This window comes from Tenrec ecaudatus, chromosome 16, assembly GCF_050624435.1.
Source record: "Tenrec ecaudatus isolate mTenEca1 chromosome 16, mTenEca1.hap1, whole genome shotgun sequence".
In the NCBI taxonomy this organism is placed as follows: Eukaryota; Metazoa; Chordata; class Mammalia; order Afrosoricida; family Tenrecidae; genus Tenrec; species Tenrec ecaudatus.
The window spans coordinates 48,939,508-48,965,825 of record NC_134545.1 but is presented as its reverse complement, the minus strand read 5'-3'; the positions used below and the strand labels follow the sequence as shown (position 1 = coordinate 48,965,825).

The window sequence follows — 26,318 nt, the reverse complement described above, 5'->3', positions numbered from 1 at the left end:
GGTGTACCTCCCACTTCCCACCCCCTCTCCCTCCCCAGTGCCTCCCCTGGCTGGAGATCACACCTGCATGCATACCTCTAGTGCCCTGGCCCTTCCACTTCCGCCCAGCCTGTCGCCAGGAGACCTGTCCTCTCCTCTTGTCGAAGGAGCTCAAGTTATTCCAGAGCCAGTCCTACTGTGTGCAGGCCCATCCAGCTGCCACACCGATCTGGGGGTTACCAACCTGGGAAAGAACCAGAGCGTGTCTGCCCTCCGAGCAAGACTGCGATTCCCTGAGCCCCTGCCCAGAGCTGGGCCTGGAGAAGGGGCGGGTGCACTTTTATCTGCTTCAGTGACTGCCTGCGAGAAGGCTGCACAGGACCATGGCTGAGCCCAGGCTCAGGCAAGAGCACAACCAGTTGGCAGGGCTGAAGCTCTAGGGGGGTTATTGGCGCCCCTCTTTTTTCCTTTTTCAGAAGAAATCTGAGACTGACTCTTTACAGGAGCAGAGCGACCGGTGACATCAGAGTACTGATGTTGCTGTCAGCAGCTGTGGGACTTGACGCATCAAAGCATACGCCAACCAGATGGCTTCTACACGTGCGCCTGAGTCATCTGATCGCATTCTTTGAGTTGTGTAACTGTCCTCCTTTTCTGACTTGCTCCCGCCCGGCGAGCACAAACTCACCAACCCTTCAGGCTCCTATCGAATCTTTCGAGTTGCCTTGTCTGTTTGATGAAGCCATGCAGATCTTACAGGGGCGTAATGCTCACGGCGCATGTCGCTGGTTAGCTATGCTCAACTGTGGTTTGGTTTGAAGAGGGCTGCAGGGGATTTTTTGCCTTCAGATGTAAGGGGTTCCCTCACAGTCCTTTTCCTGGTTCATCCATCCTCCACTGTCCCAGAAAGTCTGGGGTCGAGAATTTGAGATTCTGTTCTGCATTTACCCCCCTTTTGATGCGGATTCTTCTGTGGCTTCTTTGATCAAAGTGTTCAATAGCCTGGTTCTTCTGCTCTCTGGGCACAAGAGGAAGGTTTGTTCCCCGGGGCAGTTAGCCACGCATGACAGTCCCTTGTCCTGCTCTCGACTCTCCTTCCCAGTGGGTCCAGGCAAAGAGCAAGCCCATGCTGTGCCTTGGATGGCAGCTTACAAGCTTTGAAGACCCCAGACACCACCCATAGGACTAGGAGATACAACAGAAGGGCTAAATACATGAACTGGACTGTCCCATCAAACCCTGACCCATCAAATCCTGACCCTAAACCTTTCAACCAAGGAAACCAATCCCACGAGGCCTTTGGTTGTACATAAGCAACCTCAGAACCTCCCTCGGCTCACCAGAGCTGGCCAGCCCCACACCGGGCCACAAGGACCAGAGACAGTGAAACAAAATACTAAACAAAACCCCACCCAGACCAAAGGCAGCAGGGCGGTGTCCTTGTCATGTGTCTGAGAAGCCCTGCCCGCTGTCCTCACTCTGCCCCTGGGGCAGGAGAGGCTGCCGCCCGCTGGCCCCGTGTCCCCTTTGTGTGGGGATGGACCCAGTCCTGGGGCATCAGGGCTTGCAGGGCCCAAGGCCCAGCTGTCTAGTTTGTTTTTTATTTAACTTTTCTGTTTTGTGTGTATATCACCCTCCACCCCACCCCTGCTGCCCCTTCAGTGTTAAGCAGGAACTTTGGGGGAGCCACCCTCCCCCACCTCCCTGCCTCTCCCACCCTCCACTGCTCACCAGCCAGCCCTCCAGACTGAGCAGAGGCGGGTGCCGGTGGATAGGGGCCGGGGAGCGGCAGCCCTGTGGCCCCAACCCCCTTCTCAGGCCTCCAGTATTCCCCTGGTCCTTTTAAAAACAAAATCCCATGTTTGTAAACCTTTAGATGCTTGGAAATAAAACCCCTCCTCTTCCTCAAAAACAAAGAAAAACAATTACAGAAATGGGTCATGCAACCTCACCCTTAACCAATATGATCTTTTCCAATATGTTCTTTTCCATCAAGGCAAACTTTCCCCTCTCCACCACTCCAACTCAGACTACTCACAGTGACCCTGTAGGGCAGGTAGAACTGCCCCTGTGGGCTTCTGAGACATAAACTCTGCACGGAAGTAGACCTGGTTTTGAACTGCCGACCTTGCAGTTAACAGCCCAACACGTAACCACTGCACCACTAGAGCTCCACCCCCTGACCTTGGTCATCACGGATAAGCTTTGTTCTCTGCCTCCGCCTTATCGTATCTTCCTGTGTCGGTGACGTCAGAGAGTGCCTGTCCTTTCGTGCTTGGCATATTTCACTCAGCAGTGCACGCTGCCTGCATCAAGACCGGCATTTCATTTCCCCCGGGGGCTGAGTAATGTTTCATCCTGCACTCACTTGGGGGTGAGCAGTTACATTGTTTCCACCTTGTAGCGATTGTGGGCAGCGCTGCCATGAGCGTGGGGTTACATGGTGTTTCCAGGAACTGCCACCCTGTTTTCCACGGGGCTGGGCCACGTGATGGTCCCACCAGCAATGGGGGTTTCGGGTTCCCCACATCCTCACCAACATTTGCTACTTTCTGGTTTTGTGTTTGTTTCTTAGCCATCCTCCCCACGGCCACCAAGTCAACCTAGACTCCTAGTGTTTCCGGCGCTGTACATCTTTGTGGGAGCAGACAGCTTCTTGTTGCTCCTGGGGAGTGGCTGGCCAGCGTGAGCTGCCAGCCTTGTGGGTGGCAGGTGTGTGTGCCACCAGGGGTGCAGTGTCCTGGTGTGGCCTTGTGGTTTTGATTCACATCTCTCTGCAGGCCTACAGGGCGCCCTGGGGACACTGTGGGTTGGGCTTTGACGAGCTAACCACCGGGCTCCAGCCCGTGCTGGGACGCAGCCGCCTCCTCCGCTGTGTTCAGCAGAACTGATACCAGGCTTTCTGTGAGTTTGGCGAACTGCTTGTGAAGATGGAACGTGGGGCCAGGGTTCTCCCCCAAGGCGGGCAGTCGTGTGGAAATCACAGATTGACACTCCTCACCCCTTATCAGCATTCATCTGTGCCCACAGGAATGTTCATTCCATCCGTAGGTATAAAAATATGACAGCCATGTGTGTAATATTTACTTATTCATTTCATAAAACGGATTCTCCTTTTGATGAAATCGTGCATTTTTGTGCCTTGGAGTTTGTTGCGTCAGTAAGCACACCGATAACATCAGGGGACAAAGGGTCAAACGAAAGGTGACACGCTGTCATCAGCTCGGCTTGGTGTGATGCCCAAATTCCCACGGCTTATCATGAGCGAATCATGCAATTCCTGAAAGCGTTCAAAGACCTAAAAATGTTGTCAGAAATGTTACAGAACAATTGCTGTGAGTTCTGCAGACGCGCAAAGGGGTTTTACAAAGAGGAGCATGTGCAGAGTCGAGAGGTCGCCTGTCTGATCAAGCAGACACAGTGGGTGCTGTCTGATCTGCCTACCTCTACAGCAGCGGTTCTCAACCCGGGGGTCGAACGACCCTTTCACGGGGGTCGTCCCATTCAGAACAGCAGCAAAATGACAGTGGTGAAGTAGCAACGAAAATAATCTTATGGGGGGGGGGGTCGCTGTGTGAAAGGGTCGCGGCGTGAGGAAGGTGGAGAACCACGGAATGGCATCCCGCTCCTACGGTGAAACGATGGCTAAGGAAAACGAAGGGAGTTGCGAAGGACGCCCATCGAGAAGCAGTATGGGAATATCTCACATGAGAGTTTTATTGCTTTGAGTCAGGTTTTATTTAATACTTTTCATTACAGTTTAAAGCTCTCATCATCTAGTTTTGTGTACCTCTTTGTTCTTATTTACAGATTAACTGTATGAAATAATAGCCTACCTTTCGGCTTATCTTTAAAATGGTCAGCAGGGCATCAAACTGGACATTAAATTAGTTGAGTCCCACCACTGCGTCAAACCATTTTATGGGGAGCTAATACAGATATCCTGTGGTTCCGTAGTTCAATCACATCTCCCAGTAGTGTACGGTCACAGCCATAATCTGTTTCAAAACTGATTACGGGCAGCATGGCTCCAGTCTCAGCCTCTCTGGGAGCTCTCAGGGGTGGGGCAAGGGAAGGCCACACAGAGGTGACCTCATGTAGGCTCAGTCCACTGGGAGCCTGGGAACCAACGGGATGAGCTGACCCTGACCTTGTGATCCCTCCTCAAAGGAGCTTCCCTTCCCAGCTGGCCCAGTGGGAACTGCCTTTCACCTGGAGAAGGGGCAAAGCCTGATAGGCCCTAGGCTTTCTCCCCACCCTGGCTGTCCTGGGCAGAAGTGGGTCTGGGTCTCTCAGGAGCGGAGGCCTGGAGAGCTTCGCCTCTTTCCCCAAACTCCTTTCTGGCCTGGTTGGGCCCTGCCACCCTTGAAACTGGATGCCTTCTCTGCAAGGGGGCCCGGGGAGGTGGAGACTAGCAGGTGAGAGGCTGGGAATGGGGGAAGGGAGGAGCAGCCTGCCAGCCTTTCCTCTGAGAGCTGTAGCAACTGAGCTGACACAGCCCCCCTCCTGTTCCTTCCCCTCCTCGCCCCTGAGCCTGGGGGTTGCATCAGGATGACATGGGCATCTGTGAGGGGCAGAGGCATTGCCCAAGGGGAGGGCAGGGTCCAGGAAGCTCTAGCACTATTTCCTCAGTGCTAGGACAGGACAGGGGGGCGGGGTCCAACTGGGAGGAAAGAAAATGTCAGACCTTCCTTCCCCTGCCCACAGCCTAGACTGGTCTCAAAGCAGAGGGCACTAGATGGAGTGACTTTGTCACACACACACACACACACACACACACACACACACACGACCTGCACAATGGTTAGACTCACTGCAGGGAATCTGGGAGTGGGGCTGGGAAAGTGGGAGCCCCTCCCCAGCCAGCCTGAGCTCCTGCTGGCAGAGGAGGTGTCCTGAGGGACCCAGGCTGGCCTCCCCCTGGGCTGAGTGCCCCCAGCTGCTGCCAGGATCGTGCACAGCCCCCAGAGAAAGGCTCAAACATTTCAGGGTCCCTACCACTGTGTGTAAAGAACCCTGGGGGGTACCGTGGGTGATGAGTTGGGCTACTAACCACAAGGAAGGTAGTTCAAACCCACCAGTTGCTCCTCTGGAGAAAGACGAGGCTGTCTGCTCTGGTAAAATGTGCAACCTCAGAAACCCTTAGGAGCAGATCTCCTCTGTCCCGGTCAGGGTGGCTGTGTGTCAGAATGGATGTGGTGGGGTAGGTTTTTTTGATGTGTGTGTGTTTGTGACATACAACACATTTGCCAAGTCAATGATGCTGACTCAGTTCCGTGGTTTCATTCCCCATGCTGTTCAGCCACTCTCCCAGCGCATTCCACCACAAACAACTAAGTGCCTGCAGCAGTCACCCCATCCCTCCCCCTGCTGCCAGGAACCACTGCAACTGTTTAAATGCACTGCGATTGCAAAGGGACCCTGAGCAGGTCCAGAGCACTCTCATTCCTGAGACCAACGCTTCAGGTTACTCTGCAAACTTCTCAGTGCAAGCTCCCTCTCCTATCTGTGGGAGGAAGTTTGAGAAATATTAAAATAATGCATTCTCATTCTCTCTCCTCCCTCCGCCCCTCCCTGCCCCCTGCTGCCACCCCACTCCTTCGCAGCATTTACATCTTATTAAAGTTTCAGTGAGAGTCTAAAGCTCACGGAATGCTTCCCCACAGTGGGTTGTCACCCATGTGACCAGTGACAAGCGGCCAGACCCCAGAATATCTGAAGGAGGAGGGACTTCAGAGTTCCAGATCGATCCCCCGGTTAATGGACAGGAAAGACGGAGAGAAGAGAGTGTCCTGTTCAAGGTCACAGGGCTCTATGTCAAGGTTGCCAACTCCACCTGCTTTGCAAACCATTTTCAGCAGCCACCTAACACGGCCCTCTCTGGCCCCCACGAAAGTCGTGACTTCAGGGCAGTGGCAGTACCAGCCTCTCCAAGGGCAGTACTGCATTCCTGGGCCCGGGTCCTCTATCCATCTGTCTGTCCCTGCAGAGGTGACCCCAGAGCTAGCCATCAGGCCCCAGGAGAACACTGCTCACAGGTGGTCTGCATTCTGCTCTTTGGGTCACCTGACTCTGGCCGTGGCAATACCCGGATCTTAGTCTGTCTAGGAGACATGACTGCAGCTGTGAGAACCTATGAGTCAACTCTACTCATTTGTGAGGGCCGTCATCACAAAGTGCCACAATCCAGGTGGCTTACGACATCCGAATTTTATTCTCTCAAAGTTCTGGAGGCTATCCGAACCAACTGCCGCCGAATCCCTCGGCCTCCCAGCAACCCAGTCTAACTCCCTGCCTTCAAGCAGATTCAGACTCACAGCAGCTCCGTAGCACAGAGCACCGCTGCCCCTGGGGGTGTCTGAGTGCAGGAGTCCTTGCGGAAGCCCAGGGCCTCTTTACTGTCAGCACCCCACGTGTAATCCGCTCCGCCACCAGAGCTGCCTGGAAGCCCAGAATCAAGAGTTCAGCAGGGTTGGTTCTTTCTAGAAGCCTCTCCTAGTTCCTGGTGGCGGCCAACCACCCTTGATGACCCTGGACTGGCAGCTGCTCCCAGTGTCGAAGGGTGTTCTGCTTCCTCGTGGGCATCCCTGGCTGCACACAACCTCCCGTAAGAAGACAAGGTGCCAGATTCAGGAGAACTGACCCGCTCGGCCAAGAGCACGCTGTGTCACGAACTGTGAGAAGGGAGGCCGCATCTGCTTTGGAGGAAGCACCTCAGGGCGCCGTAGAAGTGAGGCTGCTGAGACCTGTCGCACGGCCTTTGGGCATGCCGGCGGGAGGAGCCACTCTCCGGAAAAGAACGCCGTGCTCAGTAAAGTAGGGGGACTTTACTAAGGGTAACCCTGGGGTCCATCCTAATCCGACGTGACCTTCATGCAGGCCACATCCTGAGTTCTCAGGTGAATGTGAGTTGGAGGGGAAGGGGACATGGGCACCGACCACCCGGTAGTCAGTTATTCCATCTGGATTAGTCACGGCTCTGACCAGAAATGGCTCCCTTGGAAAGGAGGGGAGCCCCATGGGAAGCCCAGGTAAGGCAGTTCAGAGGGAATGTCCTCCCAGGGAAGAAAGACAGAGCAGGGAGGGGGTGAGGGGAGGAGACCAGCACACGTGGCTCACTCCTTTCCCCCACACATCCGCCCTGTTGGTGAAGGTGGCTCCGGTGGCTCACTGGTGGCATGCCGGTGGAATTCTCACCTCACACGTGGGAGACTTGGCTTCAGCTTCGGGTGCACTTCGTGGGCAGTCCCCACCTGTCGGGGGCGGCTTCAGGTGGCTATGATGCTGGACAGGTTTCAGCAGAGGCTCCTGACTAACCTGGGCTAGAAAAAAATGTGTATCCTGGTGATCTACTTCCAAAAACCAGCTCCCCAAATCCCATGGACCACAGACAGTGCAGGAGTGAGGTGGGCTTTGTTCCACTGTCCTGGGGCCGCCATGAACCTGGGCCTGACTAGACAGCAGCCAACAACGACAACTCTGCTTGCCACGTGCCACGTGCCACGAATGTGTGGCCACGCATCAGCCAGGGATAGCCAATCACAGGGGTGTGTGTCGCAGAAGCTGTTCTTGCCATCGAGTTCTGTTCCGTGAGTTTGATTTTTTTTCCACAGCTCAAGAAGGTTACCCCAAATCCAATGTCCTCTCCATTAAAACATGCCGAAAACATGTATTCCATCGACATGAGCAATGTGTGCAGCCTACACACTGTGGGCTAGCCTCGTGTGGCCTCTCGGGAGGCCCGGCACCAGGCAGAGCTAGCTCGGTGTTAGAAGTGACCATTTTTGCCGTCGTTGGGGGCGTTTGAGTCAGTTCTGACTCAGGGACAAGAAAGCAAAACTGCCCGGCCTGTCATCTTCAGTGCCATTGCTCTGTGTCAGCCTGTCTCGTTGAGGGTCTTCCTCTTTGGCTCTGCTGCTCTGCTTTGGTAAGAATGATGCTTCTCCACGGGCTGGTTCCTCCCGCCCGCATGCCCAAAGGCCGTGAGACAGGTATCAGCGGCTTCACTTTTCCGGCGCCCTGGAGGACTTCCTCCAGAGAAGATGTGGTCCTTCTCCCAGTTGGTGACACACTCCAGGCTCCTCAAAGGCACCGGTTCTCCGTCCCCCCTCCTTATCCACTGTCCAACTTCCACATCATCTGAGTGATTCAAAATATCATGGCCTGGGCCAAGGGCGCCCGAGACCTCAAGGTGGCCGCTCTACTTTTAAACACCTTTACGAGACCTTTCACAGCAGATCCGCCCAATGCAATTCATCATCACTTTATTTCTTGAATCGAACAATGACACTCTTAATCTCCTGAGTAGTTTCTTCCTTTATCATGAGGTTGCCGGCTGGTCCAGTTGTGAAGATTGTTGTGTGCTCTCTATGGATTGGAATCTGTAGACTAGGCTGCCGTCTTCGATCTTCATCAGTGAGGGTTTCAAGTCCTCTTCCCTTTTAACCAGGTCGCTGCAGGCGGTTAATGAATCCCCCTCCCGTCCTGAGCCAGGTGTTCCTTCCTCTGGAAACTCTAGCGGAGCAGTTCTCCGCCGTCCTACAGGGTCACTGACTCCTGGGCACTGCCCATCTGGCAGTGGTTGAGCTCAGTGTGGTTGGTGTGGGTGCTGCCCCGATGCTGAAGCATTTCAGTGGCACTTCCAGACAAAGATGGACGAGGGGAAGGGCCTGCTGATGTCCTTCCGACTCCCAGCCAAGGAAAGGCCAACGCCCGGTGCCAGCAGGTTTGTCGTCGTCTTTGTTTATTTGAGTTTTGGTTTCTTCGTGTTTGATGTCTTTGGTTTCAGACCACAAATCATCTGGTCCTTCGTCGTGAGGTTCAGCGCGTCAACTCTTTCTTGAGATGGGCTCTACATTCGAGTCGGCTGTGCGTTCTTCTCAGGGACTTGTTTCCAGCTGCTTCAGCTCCCCTGCCACTTGCATACGAGCACTGGAGGGTCCGTCCGTCACTGCAGTCAGCCCTGCCTTGTTTTACCTGATGCTGTTGAGCTTCTCCGTTGTCTCTTTCCACAGATGTAGTTGATTTGGTTCTGGTGTATGCCATCTAGCAAGGTCCATGTGCATTGCCACTGTGTAGATTGTCCAAAAGCTATTTCCAATGAAGAGGCCACTGGTCTTGCAAAATCCCACCACACCATGCAATCTCTGCTTTGTTTTTCATGCCGATGCCATAGTGCCAGTTACTGAGCCTTCTGGTTTCCAACTTTTACATTCCACTCACCAGTATTTACCAAGGCACTTTTAATGGTTGCATGTTTGATTACTTTCAGATCGCAAAACTTGGTTTTAAAAAGAGTTCCGAGTTCCTCATCTTCTGTGTTAGTGGTTGGCGCATGAATCTGAGTAATAATTCGCTGACCGCTCTTCCTTGCAGACATATCAACCTTATCCTATCCCTGACAGCCTTCTCCTTCAGAATAGATCCTGAAGTGTTCTTTTCCACATTGAACGTGACACCATTCCTCTTCAAGTTGTCATCCGATTGTTCCATTCCAAGCAGCCAATGCCAGTCTGCTTCCATTCACCAAAGCCTCCGATCTCTGGCATCAGCTGCTCCATCTCATTCTCGACCACTTCCCATTTCCCTAGAGTCATACTTCCTGCGTTCCATGTGCTAAGTCCTAATGGGGCTCGCAGCTGCTCTTCTCATTCTGTGCGCTCCCCACCCCGAAGGGCTCACTTCACGGGGCTGTACCAGATCATGTCCCACCACTGTTCTTATCGTTTTCACTGACCATTGTTTGGGAAGTAGTTCACCGGGTTCTTCTTCTTAGTAGGTCTTTGTCTAGATGCACCATTGACACCTGTCCTCCACGGGTCACCCTGCTTGTAGTTGAAACACTGGTGGCAGCGCTTCCAGCATCACGGCGCTACACACACCACCACAGTATAAGCTGACCAAACAGTAGTGGGAGGTGACTCTTGGGTTTCTCTCGTATACCAGTTTCAATCCCCGGGACGCTGCTGAGAAGGAGCCTGGGGTGGACTTCGGCAGTACTGTGATTGATTGGTGATGTCTGTCGTGGCACTGGACAGTGAAGTAGTGCTGTAAGTGCCTTCTTGACCCTAACCAGTTACCCTTGTTTTTCATGGAACTTCGTGTGTGTGTTTTTTATGTTCTTTTTAATATATTTATTTTTTGGTCCCTTAAAAAAAATCTCGTGCTTTCATGTTTCAGTGGTAGAATGCTTGCCTTCCATGCCAGGGACCTGCGTTTGATTCCCGGGCAGTAGTCCTCAGGTGCAGCAGCGTCCACGCCTCAGGCAGTGGCTGAACTCACTGTTGTTCGCATGCATGTTGCTCTGATTCTGAAGAGTTTGGGGGGAGGTTCCAGACCAAGATGGACTAAGGACAAGAAGGCCTGATGACCTATTTCCAAAACCCATCCAATGAAACCTTATGGATCCCCCACGGGACATTGTTCAATAAGCAGGGATGGTGTTCAATCCATAGGGATGGTCCAAGACCAGACATGTTGAGCGGGGGATCACTGTGACCCAAAGACCCACTCAACTGCAGATAACATGTATGTTTTCCTCCTCCACCAGCCTGTGGCTTCCCGCTCTCTCCCTTCACTCGGAATGATTCAGTCCAGGAGACACGGCAGCTGACTCCACCTTAACCCCTCTGGCCACCTCGCCAAGGGGCCTGACCCTGCTTTTCTCCGCAGGCCACCACCCACGTGTATGTGACCATCGTGGATGAAAATGACAACGCGCCTGCGTTCCAGCAGCCCCACTACGAGGTGCTGCTGGACGAGGGCCCAGCCACGGTCGGTGCCAGCCTCATCACCGTCCAGGCGCTGGACCCGGACGAGGGGCCCAATGGCACAGTGAGCTATGCCATCGTCTCGGGAAACATCATCAACACGTTCCGTATCGACAGACACACGGTTAGTAGCAGCTGGCAGCCCGGGCCAGGAGGGGGACAGGGTAGGGTGAGGAGACAAGATGGAGTCTGGGAGACACCTGGTGGGGGCAGCCATTCTCAGGGCCTGAAAGCTTGGATGGGGAGGGGTCAAGGTTCCCCTCCGAGACTCCTCGAGGGTCAGGGGCAGCTCCGTCGAGGAGCCGGTTCCCAGCGCACTCAGACCCACTATGTGTTGACACCCGCCCTGCTCCCTCTCTGACCTCTGACCCCACCCAGGGCGTCATCAGCGCTATCATGGAGCTGGACTACGAGATCAGCCATGGCCGCTACACGCTGCTCATCACTGCCACAGACCAGTGCCCGGTCCGGTCCCACCGTCTCACCTCTACTACCACGGTGGGTGAGGGGACGCACCCACCTTGAGAAATGGCCAGAGACTGGGTACCCGGGGGAATGGCTAAACCCAAGAGCCCTGTCCTTAGCCCCGACCATCCCAATGTGCTGTGTTGTCTGCGTGGCTGTACTCGGCAGACAGGTCGTGGCACCCACCTTCCTGGGAAGTCGGTGAACCTGCTCGAGCCAGCAGGGTTTCCGTGGCCTGTCCCTGCAGCTCTGAGGCTGCGACCCTGTGCGAGTCCCGTACACCTTCCCAAGCTTCTGGTCCTCCGCTGTGAGGGGTATCAAACTGCTCTTCAGAGGGGAGGGAAATCAGCCAGGGAGAAGCCGAGGTCCACAGCACCAGTAGGAGCGCATCAGTATGGCCGAGAAAAGGCTTTCACGGTGGTAGTGGCTCAGTCACACGGATACCTCGGAAGTCCCTTTCTTCCCCTCCCCTGATCCTTGATGGCTCTTGCAGCCGCCCCACCAGGCAGGATTACCAGGTCCCGTTTACAGGTGAAGGGGCAGAGGCCCAGCGGGGGCTAGACCAGCACCGGGCCTGGCTGGGATATGGCCCTGGCTAGCCGTGTCCACCACTCAGGTGCTGGTGAACGTGAATGACATCAACGACAACGTGCCTACCTTTCCCCGAGACTACGAGGGGCCGTTTGACGTCACAGAGGGCCAGCCAGGGCCCAGGGTGTGGACCTTCCTGGCCCACGACCGGGACTCGGGCCCCAATGGCCAGGTGGAGTACAGCATCGTGGATGGAGACCCCCTAGGTGAGTAGGGTCTAAACTAGGAAGGGGGTGGGACTCTTCCCCACCCTATGCAGAGCAGGACAGATCTCATGGCAATTGGCCCTGCCTCCGTGTGCCTCTTCTTGAGGCTTAGTTTCCCCAACCCTATGATGGCGGATGCTGCCCCACACCCCTCTTCACAGGGCCGGGGTGAGAGCGCTGTGAACATGGAGCAGAGAGTTGCAGTCCCGAGCTGCCGCTGGGAGCCCATGGTCAATGGGCACATCCGTCTTGTACCCAGAGGACAGAGCCCAGTGTAGCCAGCCCCCATGGGGTGACATGAGGTGCTCCAGGCTACCCAGCTTACAGGCTCTGCCCTACCACGACAGCCTCCTCCTGGAGGGGCTCCCCTCAGTGGGGTGGCGTCAGGGTGGCTGGGCTCTCTCGGCTCACAAGAGGAGACACATAGCCAAAGAACAGGCGGGGAGCAAGCCCCCGGGAGCCTCTCCGGCCAAGCCTGACCTTGCTCAGCTCCTCCTTCTGCCCCTCCTGGTCAGCCCAGTCCTCGCCCCCTCCCTTCTATCCCCAGCCTCCCCGCGGGCTCCCAGTCCCTTGAGGCACCTTGCAGGGTCTCATGATGACATCAAGAGCAGCCCTGGATCTGGCACCGTCCCATCCGTGGTCCTGCTTGGTCCACTTCCAGCCCGACGCTGGTGTTCCGGAGGAGAGCGTCTCGGCTCAGTAACAGCCAGGCATGCATGGCAGGAGTTAGAATGAGGCTGGGATATGCATGCAGCCAAAGCCCAAGCACTTAGCACATCCGCCTCCCGATGTGAAAGGAGCCCAGATGGCACAGTGGTGACGCACTGGGCTCCAATCTGTATGGTCGGCAGTTCAAAGCCACCAGCAGCTCTGAAGGAGAAAGGCTGGGCTTTCTATTCTCATTAACAGTTACAGTCTCAGGAACGCACAGGGAGTCGCTGTCAGCCAGCACTGAGTAAGTGCCGATGTGAGAGGGTGGGGCGTCCAAGCCCTGGCACACGCCCCCACCTCCACTGCACCCTAATCTTGTAGTGGCAGCCCAATGCTTACCCACCAGGGCCATCAGGGTCATTGGCGATGCAGGAACGTTTGGCCTGCCTGGTCCCTAGGAGTTGAGCCACAGGGGGTCTATCCTGGGTGGAGCCTGGGTCCAGCCTTGGAGGCCCGAGGCCCCAGAGTCTCTCCTCTGAGCCTTCAGGAACCTTGTCCCTTCCTTCAAGGAATGGGGGGGTCTGTGCCAGTTTGAAGAATGGCAGGAGGCCATCTGTGTGCCCTTGGCCCGGACTGGAAAGCCTTGGAAAGGGAATCCCCAGACTCGGGAAATCCTGCCTAGAGTAGCCTTTATGCCTCCCCCCCCCCCCCAGCCAGGCCACACCCGTGGGGTGCAGAGCTGAGGCGCAGGTGGGACTTGAGACTGTTTATATCAATCACAGTGGCAGGGGCTGGGCCAGGAATAGTGAGGCAGAGGTCAAGGGACAGGCAGAGAAGACTTGGGGAGCTGTGACCTCTGTCCTTGGCCTAGCTCTGTGCTGTGTGTCCTTGAATAAGTCAATACCCTACTCCGGGACCCCTGTCCCTCACTTTCCAAAGTAACTTCCTCCCAGTTCCTGGGGGGAGTGCAAAGAGTCAGCCTCTCTTCGTCAAGCTCTCCCCACTTTCTGCTCCCCACTCCTCCCTTTCCTTCTCGCCAGAGCCTCCCTTAACCCCTAATGTCTGCAGTCCAACTGAATCCCACTCTCCTCTGGCTCCCTTACCACCTGCCCCTCACCCTCCAAGCCACAAAACCACGCCCACTTCCGGCCAGTCAGTTCCGACTAGCCGTGAGCCTGCAGGACAGCGTCGGATTAGGGTCTCTGAGACCGCATCTTTACAGGCACAACTGTCTCGTCTCAGCTCCCACAGAGCAGCGGGTGGGTTTGAACCACCAGGCTTGCTGTTAGCAGCCCTATGCTTAGCCCGCTGTGCCAGCGAGTGCCTTCCTCACCCTCTACCCCCCCTTCTCTCCTGCCCTGCTGAGCTCTGAGTGCTGCGGTCTGAAAAGACCATGCGCTGTGGCTCGAATCCGCTGTGGGATCTAGACTAAGTCCCCACCTTTCTCTGGCCTCGGTTCCATTTTCCAAAGGATTCTCTTTGAGGCCCCATCCAACTCCGAGACTGAGAATCAAGCCTTGCTCTCAGACGTCCTCAGAGCCGGCTGCTCAGCCAGGCTGCCACGAGGGCTGAGCCGAAGGGCCAGCCGAGGCTTCCCCAGAAGGTGAGGGAAAGGCCGTCTGGGCGGACTAGGGCTAGGGGACCCCCCACAGCCAGAGAGCCCTCTCTGCAGTGTGCCCATGGCACAGAGCCTGGGATGGATGGAGGGCAATGGGGCCACCTGCCGTGGCTCTCTCCTCCTCCCCCCCTATGCTCCCCCACCCCAGCCCAGTGTCTGCAGGTTCACCTGTAGCCAGGCATTCCTTTGTGTTCAACTTTGTTCTTCTCTCTCCTCCTCCTCTCCTTTCTCTCTCTCTCCTTTTCAACGTGGCGTCTGGGAGGGATCGCGCATTCAGAAGTTTCTCAGACCTTCAATGACCAATTTCTGACCCTGAGCAGTTAGAGAGGGGTCTTGTGGATGTGGTTGGGGGTGTTGTCAAGGCGACTTTGCCCCCCAGCAGAGAAGCGCTGCCTGGGTTTTCTAGGGTGTCATCTTTAGGGATCACCAGCACTTTTTCCTGAGTGCGTGTGGCCGGGCCACCAGGCCTCCTTACAGAAACGGCCCCTGTGCGGAAACACCCAGCAGAGCTCGGTTCACGTTGGCACCACGTGCATCAGGGCAGGCATGTGCTCCGTGGGATTCTCAGCAACTGGTTTTCAGATGCATACGGCACTCCTTTATTCTAAGCGACCTCTCGGTGGACGCAAACAACCAACTTTTTGGTTAGTGGCCAAATGCCTACTTGTTGGTGCCACCCAGGGATTGTAGAAAGAAACCCTCCACTTTTCCAACTTAACCCTCTCACCCAGGGTCTGCCCACTGTACAGATGGGAAGGAATGACCGAGATCTGCGCTACAGGTGGGAGGCCAGGCACACCAGGTGTGTGGCCCCAGCCCACCTGCGCCCCCTAGTGGTTACCTGATCCTCCTGCCTCTGCACTTGCCAGCCGTCCTCCCTGGGCAGGTCACATGAGGTTCTGAAGCTGGAGCTGCTGGAGGCTTAGGCTTGCCAGGGGGAAGAGCGAGAGGCCCGGGCCCTCTGGACTTCCTGGCCACGCTGCTAACTGCAGCCTCTCCCGGGCCCGCCCAGGGGAGTTTCTGATCTCTCCTGTGGAGGGGGTGCTGCGGGTCTGCAAAGACGTGGAGTTGGACCGGGAGACCATTGCCTTCTACAACCTGACCATCTGTGCCCGTGACAGGGGGGTGCCCCCCCTCAGCTCCACAGTGAGTCTGGGAATCCCTTCCACCGGCTTCACCCCACCACCCCCTCCACACTCCAGAGACCCTGCTTCTCATCTGTGCCTACAAACCCAGCCGCCCTCCACACCTGCCACAGAGCTCCACGCCTGCTCGGGGCTCACCTCGTGGGCAACCACGCTCCGTCTCCAAGCCCCCGTCCGCTTTGTCCCATCCTCTTTGTCCTCACGGTCATCCGCTTTGGCCTTTTTTATGATCCTTTCCCTGCCCCCGCCCCTCGTCTTCCCACCACCCACACCATCTTGTCTTCTTCCTCCGTGAGCACCCCCCAGTCCCTGCTCCACCCGGCCTCCACTCCTCCTCCCCCTCTGTGTCCGCCATCACGTTCCCTCCTCCCGTCTTCTTCCCTCCATCCCACGCCTGCACCTGTGCCACCTCTCCCGCCTCCCCTCTGCCTCAGATGCTGGTAGGCATCCGGGTGCTGGACATCAATGACAATGACCCGGTGCTGCTGAACCTGCCCATGAACATCACCATCAGTGAGAACAGCCCCGTCTCCAGCTTCGTCGCCCACATCCTGGCCAGTGACGCCGACAGTGGCTGCAATGCCCTGCTCACCTTCAACATCACGGCCGGCAACCGCGAGCGGGCCTTCGTCATCAATGCCACGGTACAGCCAGCCCAGCAGGTTCAGGGGTCCCCAGGACAGAGCACCTACATGCCGAGCATCCCAGCTCCTGGGAGTGGGGCCAGGCTCCTCTGGTCCAGGCTCTCACCAGGCATTCTCCCGCCAGTCCCCCTGAGGAGCCACCTCTGGGCCCCCTCTCAAGCCAGCCCTGTCAACCCTGAAGCTTGTCACGTGCAGGGTCCGTGCCAGAGCCTCTGGTGCACCTGGGTGGTCTGTACCAAGAGGCACCAGAAAGTCCTCATTTGGCCCCTTGGAATGTGAGCAGCCCCCCCCCCCCCAAGGGTCATCAAAGGGCCCATCCCTTTGAGGCAGCAAGACCGGAGCAGCGGTGGTCCCTGAGTCCTGACAGGACCCCACAGGTCCAGGCCAGGCTTGGCCTTCTGGGCCTTCTCCTCATCCACAGGCAGCCCTGGAGTCCCAGGCAGAGCAGGGGCATTTGTGGGTCAACACGCAGTCTCTGCCTGCCTCACCGGCCCTCCACATCCCAGACAGGGGTCGTGACTGTGAACCGGGCCCTGGACCGTGAGCGGATCCCAAATTACAAGCTGACCATTTCAGTGAAGGACAACCCGGAGAACCCACGTATCGCCAGGCGGGTGAGACACAGAGGGCACACCAATTCCAATACAGGAAGCCCGTGGCCAGCGGGGATCACTTGGGCCTAAGAGTCCCCCAGTGCTGTTACTCTCTCCACATCCACTTTCAACTCCACAAAATGCTAACACCACTCTGGGCTGTGCAGAGGAGCCAGTGTCCCCCTAGGGTGCAGCCCAGGCCCTGAATGGTAGAGAACACTCCGTGCAGACGCCTCTTTCCGCCCTAACCTCCGATCCCTGGGCACACGCCACGGCTGTGAGCCCAGGGCCATGTAGATACTCACGGCATATTCTCTGAGTCCTCGGGGCTGTGTCCCCCTCAGAAATCAAAGCCTCTGACTCCCTTTGCTGAGGGCCGGCGGGTGCTGTAGAAGCAAACAGTCCCTTTGTGTGTGTGGGGGGGGCTGTCTCTGATGTAGGGGGGGGTGGCAGGCTTGCCTCAACTCTGCTCCACTCTGCTCCTGGCACACGCATGTCCCCGCCGGGCCTCAGCTTCCCCACCAATCTAGCCCACGAAGCCTTCTGGCTGCAGGTGTTCAGGAGCCCCCTGCCTCTTTTGCTCTGAGCACCCCTCTGTGACCTCGGCCCCTCCTCCACCTGCTTGGGGACAGCCTGGTTGTCCTGGGGACAGCCTGGTTGTCCTGGAAGCAGCACGTTGAGTGATGGGAATCCACAGACTGCGGTCCTGGTCACCCCTCAGCCACTAACTTGCCGCATGGCCCGGGGTGGGGTGTGGGGGGGTATCACACCTCCTCTCTGAACTGGAGACCAGCCCCGAGGCCCAGAGACTCCCAAGCAAGGTGGGCATGGTTTGGAAGGATGCCTGGGAGGTCTTGAGGTGTCAAAAACAAGACTCGGCCTCTGGCCCCAAACTATAGTTATATCATGAGATAAGGCACCTTTCACAGCCTCCGTCTCCAGGGATCGTCCCAACACCTCCCAGAGGGAGTCCACAGACTCATTTTCCAGATGGGAAACTGAGGCCCAGGCAGGAGGAATGACTTGACCACCCAGCTGGAGGGTCTCTGGATCCCTGGTTTGGCTTTTGGTCATCCATCCACACAGCTCTGTGCCTTGAGCCCCTCCCATTCAAGCCCAGCACCTCCTACCATGGTGCATGGTGGAACACACCCGGACACCACGCTGCGTCCCACCTCTCCCCCCACAGGACTTTGACTTCCTGCTGATCTTTCTTGCGGACGAGAATGACAACCACCCGCTCTTTACTGAGAACACCTACCAGGCAGAGGTGATGGAGAACTCCCCCGAGGGTAGGTGCTGCCCCCCCCCCCCCAGGAGCCCTGTCCTTGCAAGGCCCCAGAGACTGGGGGCCTGAAAGCCCACCTCCTGCTGATGGGGTCCCAGGGAAGGTCTGGCTGGGGAGGCAGCCTCGCCACATGGCTGAACAGCCCCAATGGGTATGGACAGGAGATCCAGTGCTGAGGGGCTGGTGGGCCAGCCGGGCCTCTTGGAACAGGTCCCAGGTCCCAGTCAGAGGGGCATGTATGGTGTGAGGACTGGCTGTAAGCAGAGATGGGGGCTGAGGCCTGAATCGGCCAGTGTACCCATTGCTTTCACTGCCCTTCAAGGAGCAGAGCCCTGTCTTGACTCCCCCTGGATGGCGCCCGGACGTCCTCCGGCCTCCTCCAGCCCTGAAGCTTGGGTGTGGAGTCAGAGCAAGATGTGTCCTCACAGGGCCTCGCTGTGCACTTGGTTCTGAAGCCTCACCTGTGTGTGTGCGTGTGTGTGAGCGTGCGTGTGCTCGCACATGGCCAGCATGGGTCCAGACCCAGCACACATGTGCGTGTGCCCGGCACCCAGATGCACAGGACATGGGTGCCTGCACACGCACTCACGCACGCAAGTACGCACGGCGGCACAGGCAGACAACTCACGACCTGGGACCCAGGCACAAGTGCTCCCACCAGGTGCACACACCTGTCTTCCTAGCCAGGTATAGACAGACACCTGTGCACGGAGCATCAGGAAGGGGATGTCAGGGAATGGCCAGACCCTCTGGTGAGTGGCCAGCCTCAAAGGCTGCTGGGAAGGCAGGCGTGGCTCTGGGCGGGCCGAGGGGCTTGCTCACTGCGTGTGTTTTCTCCCCAGCAGGGCTTTGAGGCCGCTCCCCAGGCACCTGCGTTCAGTCTGCCAAGGCTGCCGCAGCCCCGCCCCAGCCTCCCTACCCCCTTCCCTCTCATCCATCCTCAGCCATGGCTCACTGGGAAGGGCTGGGAGTGGGGAGGGCGGGACTGGCAGGCCCTGCAGTGACCCCCCTCGCCTCTGCCCAGGGACCCCCCTCACGATGCTCAATGGGCCCATCCTGGCCCTGGATGCGGATGAGGACATCTACGCTGTAGTGACCTACCGCCTGCTGGGCACCCAGAGTGGCCTCTTTGACATCAACAACAGCACAGGTGAGCGCCCCCCTTCCTCAAATCCCCCCCCCCGCCAGAGATTCCCCTGCTGCTCCCTCCTTGGGAAGGCATCCCATCTCTTCAGGAACCCCTGCTTCTCCAGCCCCCATCTAGCAAGCGGGAGGGCCGTGACAGAGAGGAGGACACAGACAGGACCGCAGACAGGAACATGCCCCAGGCAGGGAGCCCAGCCTGCTGCCTCCACTCCCCGCCAGCTCGCCCAGGCACAGGCCCGTCTTGGACAGCAGCCTGAGCAGCCCTCCCTCCCACCCTCCCCCGAGCCAAAAGTCTGGAGACCAGTCCTCTCTCCAACCCTGGACAGGGGGGCGACTTATCAGCAGGGTGGGATGCACTCGCATGTCTCAGGGGGCAGGACTGTCCCCCCGCAGGACTCTGAAGGACACTCAGGAGGGAACCACAGGTGACATCCTGGCACAGGGCAGCCACACACTCGGACCTGCAGGGAAGAGAGGCATCGTGTTGACGTGATATTTCTCTGCTTCTCCTCCTCTCCCTCCCTACTGTGGCCCTGCCATTCTCTGTCACTTCCCTCTTGGCTTTTCCCCCACCTCCCTCCGGTGCTCCCCCTACCCCACTCCCAACCTCCAGGTGTGGTGACAGTGAGGTCAGGAGTCACCATTGACCGGGAGGCCTTCTCGCCTCCCATCCTGGAGCTGCTCCTGCTGGCCGAGGACATCGGGTTGCTGAATGGCACTGCCGACCTGCTGGTCACCATCCTGGACGACAATGACAACTGGCCCACCTTTATCCCCAATGCCCTCACCGTGCACCTAGTGGAGAACTGCCCCCCAGGTAAGGAGGAGGGCAGGCCCCAGCATGCCCCACCCCACAGCCGGGAGGAGCTGGTTGGTGGTTGTGGAACCTGGAGCCTCACAAATTGGACACAGAATTCACCTCCAGTAGGGAGAGGGCTAGGCCCCCGCGGGGTACTGTGGGGAGGCAGAGACCCAGGCTGCCCCACTTCCCATCCCGGATTCTCAGTGTCTGGTCTGTAAGTAGAGATTATTTGAATATGCTCCATACGCTGTGTTCTTGGATGGGAAGACGGACTAGTCTTAAAAGCAAAATAGAATTGATGTGATTCCCATCAAACTAAAAATATGATGGAGTTGAGTGCTCAAGTTCACCTAGAAGAACAGGGGAGATGTCAATATCGTCGTCATCAAGATGTACTTTACCAGCTACTAAAGTCCCTGGGACAATGGTCATCAAGTTGGCTGCAGGTCGTGATGGCCCAGGATGTAGCAGAGTGCCACGTCTCCACGGGTTTTCAGTGGCTGGTTTTCGCCAGGTAGATCGCCAGGCCTTTCTCCTGAGGCATGTCTGAGTGGGCTCAAACCACCAACACTTGGGTAGCAGCCAAATGTGACACCCCTGTGCACCATCTAGCAATAATACTATAAAAGCAGAGCACAAAGCCACAAGGCAGAAAGTCAGGTCATCTAAGTGTAAGACTGGTGGGGGGCGGGGGGCAGCCCAAGAACAGACACTGGTGATTCCAGGAATGTAGTATTGCGCAATGAAACGATGAAACTCACGGAAGAAACGCATCGTGCAAAGAGAAGCTGTGGCTATTCAGATCCCACCCTGTCTCAGACACTAGAAGTCTGTGTTTACATACATATTATGTACTATATATATATGAAAATGCTAAAAAGGTAGGAAACACTACAAAAAAAGAAAGAATGTGAATACTGATATGATTTAAGTTTCTAGGCACAAAAGGAACTCCTGCGGGGAGAGCGTTAGATTTTGTAGCACAAACTTTCGTTAATGTTACTGTTCGGTCCCAGCTTCAAGCAATCCTACGTGTAACAGATAGAAGCCCCGCCCAGTCCTGTGGCCCCGCCCCCCTGCTAAGGCAGGCTCCTTTGCTCGGCTGGCCACCCGTGAGAGCGGCGGCTGTCCTCGCCAACGCTCTGATCGAGATGCATCAGTTCTTCTCGTCTTGCTTCGCTTCATTGTCCAACTTGCACTTGCCTTTGAGGCAAATGGGTGACGCAGGCTTTTGTCTGCCAAGTGGCATCTTTGTTCTATCATTCTCAAGGGCTCTTGCGTGTAGGTTTGTTTGTCCTCTTGGCAGCCCGTGGTCCTGTCCGTAGTCTCCAGCACCACATTTCAGATGCATCGATGCCTGCTTCAGTCTTCCTTATTCCGCGTCCATCTTCCACGTGTGCATATGAGGCCGTGGAGAATACCGTGGCCTGGGTCAGGCGCACCTTAGTCCTCAAACGAGCGTCCTGGCTCACCAACACTGGAAAGAGGTCTAGTGCAGCAGATCTACCCGGAGCTATGTGTCCTTGATCTCTTGTCAGCTGGCTCCATGGGCTTTGATTGACAACTTCAACATTTTCCGCATTGATCATGATGTTTCCTGCTGGTCCCGTTATGAAGAGTTTGGGTCTTCCTTACGTGGAGTTGTCATCCACACCGAAGGCTGCGATCCTTGATCTTCGTCAGCAAGGGCTTCAAGTCTTCCTCACTTTCAGTGAGCGAGGGTGTCATCTGCATGTCGCAGGCTGTCAGTAGGCCCTCCTTTCAGTCCTGTGTGTGTCGGGGTTGTCTTTTCTTGCCATACTTATTTAACCCGTATGCTGAGCAAACCATTGAGAGGCTGGGCTAGATGAGGGGGAATACAGCCTCCAGACTGGGGGAGCAGCCATGCAGCCTGTGAAAGAGAACGGCACAAATGTAACTTTGGATACATGGATGCTGTGCAAACACTTGTGCCCACCGTGCAGAAGGCTCCTGGGCATGCTAGCCAGGGGACTGCCGTGCGGCCCTCAGCCTGGGCAGCTCCTGCCGGGGTCCTCTCGGTTTGTGCTCCACTGGGTCTCCCCAGCTGTTACCCTGCTGAGCCAGACAAGTCCAGCTCACAGTGAGAGGCTGCCCATGGAGACCATGGAGCCAGGGCTGGGAGGGTACCTACTTCCCCATGGACACCCACGGGCCAGACAACCCGTGGGGACTGTGGATGAGTTCTTTAAAGTGGTTAAAAGCAAATTTGGCCCTTTTTGGACTACGATGTGCCTGACCCAACAAGCCGTGTGTGTCGGCTGGGTTGTCTAGAGAAACAAACGCAGGGCACTCAGACAGGTCTAAGAAAAACTGTACATCCACAAGTCACTTCATAGCAAGAAGACATCCCAGCCAGTCTGACTCAAGTCCATTAGTCCACTGCTAACCAGCCGGAACCCTCTCTAGACTCACGGGGCTGCAGCTGCAGAAAGGCGAAGCAGGAAGCAGAGGTCACCAGCCGGTGGGCTCAGGGTCACAGGCCCCAAGGTCGGTGGAAACATGGCAGGAAGCTGGCAGCTCTCAAGGCCAGTGGCCTGGCTCTGCCACCGGAGATACCCAGAGTCCCAGCGAGGATGATGGTGAAGGGCGAGAGAGAGAGAGAAGCCCCCAGTTTCTCCCTTGCAAGAAGACCACACCCCCCTCTTTCCCCCACAAGGAGGCATCCTCGGCTGTGACCTGATGGCCAGGTTGGATTCCACCCCCACCCCTCCACACAAAGACAGATTGACGTAAAATCCAACTACCACGCCATGTTGGTGTCAATCGCGTTCGTTACCTGGTTCTGAAAGCCGGGACATTAATGGAGACAAATCGAGGCAGTTGAACGACAGCTGTAGCCATATCTTGGAAGTTCTATTACAGACTGTTGCAAAAGCACACAGGTCTGTCTGTCTCGGAAGAATCACAGCGGAGATGATCCTCAGAAGTGAGGAGAGTGATTATAAAAACTATAATAATTTATAAAGGTTGGGAGGGAAAAAGAGCTGATACCAAGGGCTCAAATAGAAAGTAAATGTTTAGAAAATGATGATGGCAACATAGGTACAAATATGCTTGATAAAATTGATATATGGAATGGCATAAGAGCCCATAATAAAATAAATTTTAAATTTTAAAAAAGGGTGAGGACAGTGAGACTTCACCATATGCTTTGGACACATCATCGGGCGGGGACAGTCCTGGGAGAAGACCAGCTCTTGGTACAGTGAAGACTCACATGGAGAGCAGTGGGTTAACCCAGTGGGTGCCGCAATGAAGTCATAGTACAAAATGTGAGGGGTGCCGAATAGGGCAGTGTTTTGCTCTGCTGGCCTCGGGGTCACTGCTGTGAGTTGGCACCAACTTGAGGGCATCTAACGACAGCACAGACCCACCAAGCCGAGGGAACCAACGGAGACTGGGGTGGGGGTTGGGGCCAAGCCTCCATCACTACAGACCAAGTGGCTTCTGGGCAGCCAGGCAGAAGGGTCCTGGCACTCAGATACCTGGTGCCCCAGCCCACAGACACGTGTTTGGTTGGATGTTGCCCACGCAGCCGTGTTAACTCACTCACTGCCATCCGGACAATTCCGACTCACAGAGACCCTACTAGGACAGAGTAGGGCCGCCCCTGTGGGTCCCCGAGATTGTGACTCTTTACAGGAGTTGAAAGCCGCCGCGTCTTCCTCCCACACAAGTGCAGCTGGTGATTCTGAACTCCCGACCGTGCCGTTGGCAGCCCGCTCCTTCACCTGCTCTGCCCGGGGCTCCTATGTATACACACAGAGGACATGGAGATATAAGGCTTCTATTCATAGTATACACTGATGTGGCTTTAAAAGTTACTTTGAAGGTTGTTTGCCTGGAGGAGTCAGAGGAGCTGACCCGTGGGGTCTCTGGGCACTCTGACATGAGCACGGTCCCGGAGGGCAGGCTCAGATAGGAAGACAGCCTGTTACAGAAATCATTGCTTCGCTTCAGCACATCAGCGGGGATCTGTGGGCTGAGCGCTCTCTTGGGGCACCAGCCATGCTGGAGTACAGAAAGAGACCATTTGAAAGAAGTAGGGATTTGCTGAACTTTCCCAATCATTGTCTGGCTTATTAGATTGCTTGTATTGAATTGTCTGTCGGTATCAGGTTTAGGATTCCTAAAGGATTTTCTTCTTTTAGATTCTGAATGTTCTGATAATTAGTTGCTGGGAACCAGTCTCATTTAATATCTGAACCCTGTGTTTTAAGTGACCTGGGGGCCGTGGAACAGAGGGAGTGGGGGCACGGTGGCATGCTCAGCTCCTTCCAATCCCCACCCCCCTAGGGTTCTCAGTCCTCCAAGTCACCGCCACGGATGAGGACAGTGGTCTCAATGGGGAGCTGACCTACCGAATAGAAGCTGGGGCTCAGGACCGCTTCCATATCCACCCGGCCACCGGGGTCATCCGAGTGGGCAATGTCACCATCGACAGGGAGGAGCAAGAATCCTACAGGCTGACAGTGGTGGCCACTGACCGGGGCACCACCCCTCTCTCGGGCACGGCCATCATCACCATCCTCATCGACGACATCAATGACTCCCGCCCCGAGTTCCTCAACCCCATCCAGACGGTGAGCGTGCTGGAGTCGGCCGAGCCAGGCACCGTCATTGCCAACGTCACCGCCATCGACCGTGACCTCAACCCCAAGTTGGAGTACCATATCATTGGCATCGTCGCCAAGGATGACACTGACCGCCTGGTACCGGACCAGGAGGACGCCTTTGCTGTGAATATCAACACAGGTACAAGGGCGGGCTGCCCCCTGCCCTCAGCCCTGACTCCCTGGTTACTTCTGGTTACTCCCCGGTTACTTCCTGCCCTCCCGAGTACCTTGCTCTCTGCTTTCTTTCTTCCCCACCCTTCTTTCTTGCTTTCTTCCTCTGTTTCTCCCCTCCCGTCGACGGTTCCTCTCTGCCCCCGTATTGGCACCCCTCCTTCCCTCTCTCTTCCCACCCACCTTGCTCTTCTCTGCTTCTTCCTCTCTCTCCGGCCCTTTCGCCACCAGGATTGTAAGTCAGTGCCCGTACCACCGCAGTCTTGCCAGCGTTAAATAGGACACATTGGTGGGATTGGCACTGCAGGGGAGAGTGGTAGCTGATTTGGATAACTAGATACCTTGAGTACTTTCTTCATTTGCATTCTGCCCTTGTAAATCCCCTGAAGGCATAGCTGTGCCGCCAGGATTCTCTTACCCTCTCAGACAACAGAGATCGTGACCTATCCTTCACAATTTACACAGCTGATCCCAGGAGGGTCTGAGGATGATTCTCCTTTTGCCTTCAGTGGTTTTACATCTCTGGGGAAGATTCTGGAGGGGACATGGGACCTTCCAGGAATACTTCTTGGGGAGGCCCAGGAATGAAAGAAAAACTAACACAGCTATGAAAAATTGCTTAGAATCATTGGTGATTGGAAGAATGCATAAGACAGCATCAGTGAAGTACCGGTGTTCCGTCTGTAACTAGTAGACAAAAGCATGCCGGACCCGGCGGGGACTGCCCTCCATGACCGATGCCACCGCCTGGACAGCGGCAGTGTAGCACAAAGTGCATGCGTGCGCCAAGTATGTCCAGCCCAGCAGCTCTGCTCCGGAGCTCATGCCCCAGAGAACTTCTCAGGCCAGCAGCGAGGTGCCAACGGGGCGCTCGCTGCAACGCTGTTGGCAGTGGCGAGTTGGAGAGCACCCTTGTCCTAGGACCCTGGCGAGCACAATGGTGTGGGTGTACCAAATGGCAGCCGAGAAAACCATCAGATGTGTACACAGCAGCATGGTGGACCCTCTGTGGTGAGCACCTCCTGAAAGGAGTGAAAGACGTGAATACACACACACACACACACACACATACTTTGCAGGCACACACTCAGATGGAAAATACTTCAGTGCGTGGCAGTCGTAGGAAGGGTGAAGAAAGAGGCTCGGTGTATTCATCAGACAAGAAAAGCACCCATGGTCAGAGTGTGCAGTCAGCCGAGGGGGGTGTGTGACTCACTCCCGCTGTGCCTGAGACCCCCGGGGGGGGGGAGGGGAGGGATCTCCAAGCATGGTGGGTGATGGCTGCTGGCAAGCCCGTTCTGACTCCCAGCAACCTGTGTGCAACAGAAGGGAACGCTGCCCGGTCCTGCCACCATGCTCACGATCGTTATATTTGAACCCGTTTCCGAGTCTCCGTGTCAGTACATTTCATCAAGGTCTTTGTCTTTCTCACTGACCCTCCGCTTTCCCAACGGGGCGACCTTCTTCAGGGACTGGCCGCCCAGAGAGCATGCATGCGGGCAAAGTCTCACCATCCTCACTTCCAAGGACTGCCTGCCCACCCTTCTCAGTTATCCGGCCTGCGGGCAGTCCGTGGGATATTCGATATCCTTCCCCACCACAATTCAGAGGTG

General features: G+C 56.2%; 1 protein-coding gene across 3 annotated transcripts in view; it reads left to right on the top strand.

Annotated features, from left to right (window-relative positions):
• CDH23 (cadherin related 23) overlaps nt 1–26,318 on the top strand; it is a 410,239-nt gene that overhangs the window by 368,443 nt on the left and 15,478 nt on the right. For all 3 annotated transcript variants that reach the window (XM_075533399.1, XM_075533398.1, XM_075533397.1), the window contains 10 exons: nt 10,651–10,872; nt 11,127–11,246; nt 11,830–12,010; nt 15,292–15,425; nt 15,859–16,068; nt 16,575–16,682; nt 17,851–17,953; nt 18,974–19,099; nt 19,709–19,912; nt 24,215–24,673. In XM_075533399.1, the coding sequence (XP_075389514.1) occupies nt 10,651–10,872; nt 11,127–11,246; nt 11,830–12,010; nt 15,292–15,425; nt 15,859–16,068; nt 16,575–16,682; nt 17,851–17,953; nt 18,974–19,099; nt 19,709–19,912; nt 24,215–24,673 (1,867 nt within the window). The remainder of the gene's footprint in view (nt 1–10,650; nt 10,873–11,126; nt 11,247–11,829; nt 12,011–15,291; nt 15,426–15,858; nt 16,069–16,574; nt 16,683–17,850; nt 17,954–18,973; nt 19,100–19,708; nt 19,913–24,214; nt 24,674–26,318) is intronic.